This window comes from Neovison vison, chromosome X (genome assembly GCF_020171115.1).
Source record: "Neovison vison isolate M4711 chromosome X, ASM_NN_V1, whole genome shotgun sequence".
Taxonomy (NCBI): Eukaryota; Metazoa; Chordata; class Mammalia; order Carnivora; family Mustelidae; genus Neogale; species Neogale vison.
Window position 1 is genome coordinate 13,724,089 of NC_058105.1, and position 8,508 is coordinate 13,732,596.

Below are 8,508 nucleotides of genomic sequence, written 5' to 3' on the forward strand. Positions count from 1 at the left end.
AAATAATATCAATGGAACAAAACCCATTTCTTTGAAAAGATAAACTGAAATGCCCCAAGAATTTTTTTTTCAAAAAGACTTACAAGCAATAGCTTTGGATATTGTCTTAGCCTAAACAGGTTAGGCTCCTTTAACAGAATCCCATAAACCAGGGGGCTTACCAACAACAGAATTTTATTTCTCATGGTTCTGAAGGCTGGCATTGTGAGACTGTAGTGCCCACAGTCACATTCTGGGGAGAGCCCTCTTCCAGATTCTAGATTGCCAACTTCTCAGTATCCTAACATGGCAGAAAGAAAACTAGCTCTCAGGCCTCTTGTGATACAGTCCCATTCATGAGGGTTCAACCTTTATGAACTAAGTATGTCCCACAGGCCCCACCTCCAAATACATGAATTTGGGGAAGACACAAATACTGAGCCTATTGTAGACATAGCTTAAAGTATACGAAACTTCATATAGAGGAAAAGATTTACAGAAGTTTGCAGAAAGGGCAAAAATGACAGGACACCTACAATCATAAATGATATAGTAGAAATTTGTAATTGTTGGCTATAGTCATCAGATTATTTAGATCTCAGCATGCATATAAAGGCAACAAGGTAATGTGGGAAGATAAGGAACAGTTTTAATTTTGCAGGGAGAAAATGCTAGATCAATATTACATGGTGTTTGTAAAAAAAATGATATTGGCAGATACCAGTGCTTATTAATTCACTTGCATCTTTCTTTGGAGAAGGTGAACATACATTCTAAAACAGAAAAAAACAGAAGTATTACAAAATTATTCCATTGCATAGAATTAATGTGTATATATTTTATGACTTAAAACCTACAGAGACACCTTTGGATCCCAGTCATTTGGTAAAATTCTGGGATTTTCAGTGTATAGTGCCATGGTTTTCAGAATAGTGCCATGGTTGAAAAAATAAAGGAAAAGTCTTACATGAGGAAAGAGGCTGTGTAGTTGTTCTAAAATAAAAAATAGGTAATACAGTGATGAGAAAATCCTAATGCACTTAGGATTAGGACCTAAATCATACAGTTTGACTATATGACATTGATGACCATTAATGGCCTTGGTTGGGCAGTGTGTGAATTAAATCATTAAAATGGTGGAATTGTTAAATGCAGAATGGGATCTTGTGAGATATAGCTAAAAACAAAGCATATAACATATGTAGTAGAGAAGTATTATCCAAATTATGAATCAGCACTTTTTACTCGGTATTTACATTATGAAATATAATTGTATGGTAAGAAACTGTGTTGATATTTATGTGCTAGTCTCTGAAAGAAGAATAAACATTCTCTTTTTAAAAGATTTTATTTTTTAATTTGACAGACAGAGATCACAAGTAGGCAGAGAGACAGAGAGAGAGAGGGGGAAGCAGGCTTCCTGCTGAGCAGAGAGCCTGATGCAGGGCTCAATCCAAGGACCCCAAGATCATGACCTGAGCCCAAGACAGAGGTTTAACCCACTGAGCCACCCAGGCACCCCAAGAATAAACATTCTTATTAAAATGTTGCATCAATCAGAAAAATCAAAGTGCATTTCAGGCACAATTTGGAATTAATGCAGTAAGGAATGAAGAACATATTTTAAAAATAGTATGATTTATTTATTATGAATTTTGACAAGAGACATAAACAACACTCCTAGTAATGAATGTAATAATTCTAATTCCTTCTCCTAAAATTGCTTATATACTATGCTTCTTATAAATATTGGATTCAATCAAATCATAGAGAATATGATTTAGATGTAAATATAATTTCCCCTTTTAAAATATATGAATACTTTTTCTGGAGAGAGGTCTTTATTTATTTTTAAGATTTCATTTATTTATTTGTGAGAGAGACAGAGAGCACAAGAGCAGGGAGAGTGTGAGAGGGAGAAGCAGACTCCCTGCTGAGCAAGGAGCCCGATGTGGGAATTGAATCTGGGACTCCAGGATTAACTGACTGAGCCATCCAGGCACCCCGGAGAGAGGGCTTCAAAAAGAAGATAGATTCCACCTGCGCAGCATTGTCTTTGACAATTGCATTTCTTTTCTCTCTAGTCAAACAAGCAGTAGGCAGGCCAGAGGTGGATAGAATCTGGCAAGAGTCTGATCAATATCATAAACAAACCACCTAAAGAAGGTGTATTCATTTTTGGTAGTCAGAATCACACTTTGAAATACTTATGTTTTGTAATTATAAAGGTAATTCACGAGTTTCATAATTGTCGGAAAATTCTGAAACCATACATAAGAAAATGAAGAATTACCTTATAATTCTACTAGCAGAGGAAAACCCTGTAGGTACTTTGCTGTCTATCTTCCTGGTTGTAAATTAGTATGTCAGTGTTAACATAAATGTGTCCACAGCCTTCCAGTTCTGATTTTAATTTGAATAAGATTAAAATTTCAGGACATTTATCATGCCTAGATAATTTAGATTTTAAATTTGGATTATAGGACTTTTAGCCAAATGAAGTAACAGGAACTGAACTCCTGCATCATATACTTAAAAATGCAGATGAAACATACAAAACAATTTTCAATTTATTGGATATCAGGTCATGAAGGATAGTGATCTCTAAGAAATGGAAAACAAATGAGGGCAGTTCTATGATACCCTGGTTTATTTGCCTGGGGAGGTAATGCATGTCACTGTGCACAGAGGGAGAAGCCTGGACAGTCCCCTTGAGTTGAGGTGAAGCTGGGAGTCCAGGAAGGTCAAGGCAGCTAAAATTTGCAGAACAGAAAACTAAGAGGAGATTACTGCATAGAAAGAGAACTCTCGAACTCACATGGGGCTGGGAATAATTCCTGATCCCATTAGAGTGGAAATCCTAATCATATATGTGGCATTAGAGTACTTGGAAGGGTTCTGCCTTTGTGGTGAAACATGGCTGCCAAGTCAGGGAAGGCCCTCCATGTAGTGCTGGGAAACTACCAGGGAAAGGCACCAGCTGTGGCATCTTTGCAGAAGAGAGTTCGAAGCAAGGCTAGGAAAGAAGGAAGAGACAAGGACTGGCATCAGTAGGAAAGAAGAGCCTGTGAAAAATCCTAATGGAATCCTAAGAGGGATAGTGGGTTGCAGGAAAGACAGCTGGTCCCATGCTGAAAACTGAGAGTGGGTAGGACAGCATGTACCAGCATGTGTCTACATCGGGGTGGGGTGCAGTGAGGAGTTAGGAACAAGAAATGGGGTGCTAAGGTAGGCTGGAGATATAGAAATTGGAGCTCACAAGTTGCTGACGATGCTGGAGAGCCAGGCAGCAAAGGTGGGATTCAATGCATTGGGCCGAATGGGGTCCACTCATGCCTGTGAGGGGGTGTGACAGTCCACAGCCCAGGAAGGGGCTTCTAGCACAGGGCTTTCCTTGCAGTGCTCAGAGGAAACCTAGAGTTCTGTGGTTGGGTGACAAGGCCACTGTCCCCAAGGAAGAGAGAAGGGTTGTGAGTGGGCAGGACTCTGGGGCTATAGTCCTCACTTCGATGAGAATGCTCTGCCTTCCTCAGGTTTACAGATTGTATTTCTTTTGAAGGCTTCACTTGGGGTGTGATGTCCCACGTCTAAAATTTTGACAATCACTGTCCACCATTGAGGTATAAGATGTATTACGGAATCTCCACCTCCCGTTACCAGGGACCTCCAGCCCCTTGTTCTGTTTGTGATGGGAAACTAGTCACTGCAGAGTTTCCAGCTGCTTCAAACAGATACACTAAGTCAGAGGACCGAAGTTTCTGGGTACCGGCGGGTGTAAGCTCAGAGCTGGATGCTACAAGTAAATCGTTTCTAAGAAGGCTATTTCCACAATCACCTTTGTAATTTAAATATTTAAATAAGCTTAAGCACAGAAATAAGTGCTGTGCGTCAAATAGTTAAAATAAGTGTTAGCTTATGCAACAGAGAAGTCCTGAAATTTGAATGGTTTTATACAATGAAGGTTTATTTCTTATGCCATCAGTTCCGACGTGGGTTGGCAGGGACTTTCTGCTCTCAGGTAATTCAGGGATCTGGGCTGTTCCCATGTTGTAGCTCTCCATCTCAACACGGGGTCCCCGTGTTTGCTTCTGACCAGCTGAGGAAGCATGGAGATGGGACACCGGCTCCTGCCTGACTACAGGTGAGCCAGCCGGGAAGGAGAGAGAGACAGATGTGGATGAGCACTTGTGGTCTCTCCCAGAAGCCACCATCTAGTAGGTACTCAATAAAAAGCAATTACAAGAATTTGGTATGATAACTCCTTTCATTTCTTGGAAGAGTTCCTAAGAAAACCAAATCTGCCTTGAAATTCACCAGCTTTTTCAAGTGCCTACTATGTATGTGGCAGGTGTTCTCAAATACAGGATCACATCTAGTTTTCATGACCCTGTCAGTGTTGGCAGGGAGTTTTGCCTTGCCCTTTCCAGTAACCTCTATGATCTCAGTAGCCTGGGAATGTTCTCCATCCTTACAAAGCATAATCAAAACCTTGTGAGTCTCTGCTCCCCTCCAGGTGACTGAACATTCCCAAATATCTGCACAGGTGCCATTAGGCAGACTGCAAACTAGGATTTTCCTGTGGGCAAGATAGATGTGTAAGAAGCAGCGGAAGGATGGCTTTTTTTTTTTTTTTAACCAGAGAAACATGTCCATCAAATAACCATTGGTCACCTCCTAGGACTCCAGGGTTTTACATTCAGCCCCTGTAGCCATCTGCTTACCTGGTGGTTTCTGTGCTGTTTCCTCATCTACTACTTAGGAGAGATGTTTTGGTTTTTGACCATCTAGGGGAGCTTGCTCATCTGCTAATGTGATCAGTGGCCCATTTCAAATAATACATCTTATTATTACCTTATACACTCTTAATAATCTTATTAGACTCTTACTGAAAATATTAGTGTGGTTTCAAAAACCCATTCTAACATCCAGGTTACATCCTGAGAACCAGTAGGTTATGTGCAAGTCAGACTGTACTCGCCAGATCATTTGAAAAACAATTGGAGAGTGTGTTCAGGATGCCAGGAGGGGTTGTTCCAGTGTCTAACCATCCTCCAAAGTGTACTTTTACTGCTAGAAGCCTGTTGCTAACGGTTCCAGAAAGAGGGAGGGACTACCAGGGGTACAACCTTCTGTAAAAAGTGGGGTTACGGGGCACCTGGGTGGCTCAGTGGGTTAAAGCCTCTGCCTTCGGCTCAGATCATGGTCCCAGGGTCCTGGGATTGAGCCCCACACGGGGCTCTCTGCTCAGCAGGGAGCCTGCTTCCTCCTCTCTCTGATTGCCTCTGCCTACTTGTAATCTCTGTCTATCAAATAAATAAATAGAAATCTTTTTTTAAAAAGTGGGGTTGCTCCAGGACAGGGGAAGATAGGCGACTGGGGCTGTTGCCCTGGGAGCACAGGTCTTCAGAGGAAGAGGAAGTAATAAGCTGGTCAGCAGACCAGATTCTAGAGTTGGACAGGAAGACAGACAGAGGAAGACCAGGGGAAGGGTGTGGTCACGCAGGAACGTGCTGGGACTGGACACGCACATGGCAACACTCCAGGAGTCAGCTCTCCAGGTGCTCTGGGGCTCAGGCAGGCGGACTCTAGGAAAATAAAGCTCAGATGGTCCCCAAGTCCTGTTTGTCGTTGACCCCTTCCTTCTTTGGGCCTACTTTCGCCATAAAACCCATCTTTTTGTTGCCTGCAAAACCTTACAGAGCATGGAGAAGAGAAATGAGCCAAGAGACAGAAGGTCAGCCTCAGGCTGGGAAGAGTGAGAACCAACCTGGGCTTAGACAAATTCGGACCAGGGATCTAATCCCAGCCCTGTCACATACTGGACATGTGATCTTGGGCAAACCGCCATGTGCTGTGAGCCTTAGGTTCTTCAGCTGTGAAGTGGGTTTGATAAGCCCTGTCTTGTAGAACTGCTAGAATGTATGTAATGAAAGTAAAGTGCCTGGCATTTGCTGGATCTTTAATAAATAGCAGTAAATACTAATATGATTTTGACACCAGATTTGACTCTCTCTCTCCTCTGAGACTGACTCTCTCTCTCTCTTTCTCGTGTGTGTGTGTGTCTGTGTGTTTGTTTTCCATGGCATCTCGGAGAATATGCAGCACTCCACGACACAAACCATGAAGTGAGCCAAAGATGCTGCTTTGTAAAGATACTCTACAAAATGTCCCTGTTCGTGGATATATTATTTAATTTGGAAATGGGGAAGTCTTCCCCAGCTAAATGTAACTGAAAGCTCCCAGAATTTGAGTCAAGGATTAATTCTGTTCCTCCCTCCCAGCTGCTCTTCCATCCAAACCACTATTTTCACTCCTTTCACCCCCACCAAAAGTCTAGCCCTTGCTTAGTTAGCCAAATCACACTCAAGGTAATTGAAATGCCTTTTCAAAGGAGTGGGCTCTGGGTTTCCCCAGGCCAGTGATGAAGTGCCAGCCCCTGGGCACCACCTCAAAGAAATAGCCCCCTATTCTCTGGAAATCCGGTGAGAACGCATATAGAACACACGGTTTCTTCAGGGAGTTGGGTGGCACCTTCCATATCTACTGCAGATAGAGATTTCTCTCTGGTTTACCCATGATCCCAAAGGAACTGCTAAAAGCAGTTTTGCATTCTAGACTTTCTCTTACCTGTAAAACGCTTGTAAGAATAAATGACCCAGTGAGCCAGGGCTTTCATTTATTAAGATTTAATTTTTCATGCATTCTTTAGCCAAACAAATCCAAGTACAGATCTTTAATTTTACTACCTAACAGATTAAATGGGATACAGGAATCCTAGGAGAACCATATTTAATATTTCCCCCTCTATTTCTTGATCCCATCTATTTTACAGCTGGGCTCTTCCATATTTCTAAGGAAATTCCGCTGTCAGTGCTATACTATCCTCTTCCAGATCAGAAAATAAGATAAAAGTTTCCTAGCAGGTTTTCCAGAAGAGCAAAATTCTTATTCTTAAATCTAATAAACAGCAATAAACATGTGACAGGTATCATTCATGAACCTAGACTCTGAAGCTAAAAAACCTTTTAGAAAGCAGAATATTTGAAAACTAGTAAAAAGGAATAAAGGTAAAATCTGCAATTCAGTCCTCCACTATTTAGAGCCTTGATTGCCCTCTTCAAACACAGAGTGGAGGATCTTCTTCAGACTTCACTCAGGGCAGGAGAAGCTGCCAAGTGGGACACTGGAACTCTCACTGGCCTTGCCCCCACTATCATTGGTGGCTGCAACTCTGGCCTGGGCTCGCTCTCTTTCATCTCTCAAAGCCTCCTCATACCAGGATGGGAAGGAAGTGGGGTCAGTGCCACTGACCTTGGCAAAAAACTGCAGGACTTTCATCTTGCTGGTTTCACTGTGGGCCCTGGGACCCCACAGGAACTCATAGCGTGGAGGATTGCTGTTGGGCACCTGGCGGTACTCCAGGTACTTTTCCTGCACGAAATCTTTGGTGATCAGCTTCCTGGGCTCCCCATAGATGAAATCCTTCCTCCCAGCTCGCACTCCTATCTTCTTCAGCACCTCCCAGATCCTCTTCTCGGAGGCACGGTTGCCCTCCACAAAGATCACACCCAGGATAAGGATCAGGAGGCCGGTCTTGGGCATGCCCAGGTCATCACTCAGCAACCCATCGTAGGTGAGATCTAGGGTTCTGACAAGCACATAGGAACGGTTGATGGGGTCTCCTTCCTTCACTTCGATGCCGAAGACGATCTCCATGCACTCACAGGCTTTCCTGAAGATCACAGGGAAGTGGCCCTTGTGCTCTTTGAGGACACTCTCCAGCATTTCTGCCTCTGTGATAGGCTCCTTTGTTACATACTTGGCACTCAGGAACTGCACCAATTCAGCCATCTTCTGGTTGAGCGCATCACTGAGCGGTGACTCAGGATCCGGTGGAGCCTGGGAGGTGCTCGGAGCCTGGGGGCTGCTTGGACCCTGTTTCGGGCTGCTGGAGCCCTCCTCTGGTTTGCTCGATGGTGTGGCTTTGACCATGGTGGAGGAGCAGGCTTTCTGAGAACTCTTGCGAACACGTGGTTTTCCAGCAGCAGACACCACCTCTGGGGTGCCCTGGATCGAAGGAGAGAGAGAGGAGGCGGCGGCTTCCTTCCCAGTTACGGGAACGGCTGCACCCACCGCGCCCTGAGCTCCCTTCTGGGCCTTAAGGCCTGCTTCAGACTTGCGGCTATGATTCTTCTTACGGCGAGGCATGATGAGTTGTGCTGGGGGCAGCAGGCAGGGGATGACAACCAACAGGCCTGAGGGAGAGAGGAATAATGCAAGAAACTCAACTTTGTCAGCGGTGACAACAAAGGCCTCATCTCCCAAACACACCAGGTAAGGAAATGAGGAGGGCAGAGGGGACATCTGTACCTGACAGCTCTGCCTGGGACCTCTCACCGCTGTGAAAGTTTCTGCTGGGCCCTCTCCTTCCTCTCAGCCTTACCTTCAGGTCCTCACCTTTACACCTGCCAGGCCTGCAACTCCTATGATCACCGGATATCGGGTCCTTCAACCCAGGCTCTCACTCTC

At 44.0% G+C, this 8,508-nt stretch overlaps 1 protein-coding gene across 1 annotated transcript; it reads right to left on the reverse strand.

Annotated features, from left to right (window-relative positions):
• Positions 1-7,128: 7,128 nt before the first annotated feature.
• Positions 7,129-8,187, reverse strand: LOC122896850 (putative MAGE domain-containing protein MAGEA13P). The gene has a single exon (XM_044234935.1). The coding sequence runs from the start codon at positions 8,185-8,187 to the stop codon at positions 7,129-7,131; it is 1,059 nt and encodes a 352-aa protein (XP_044090870.1).
• Between the last annotated feature and the right edge of the window lie 321 nt (positions 8,188-8,508).

What these genes read in the sequence shown, in the direction of transcription:
- LOC122896850 (XM_044234935.1), bottom strand. Translation starts at nt 8,187, where the DNA reads ATGCCTCGCCGTAAGAAGAATCATAGCCGCAAGTCTGAAGCAGGCCTT.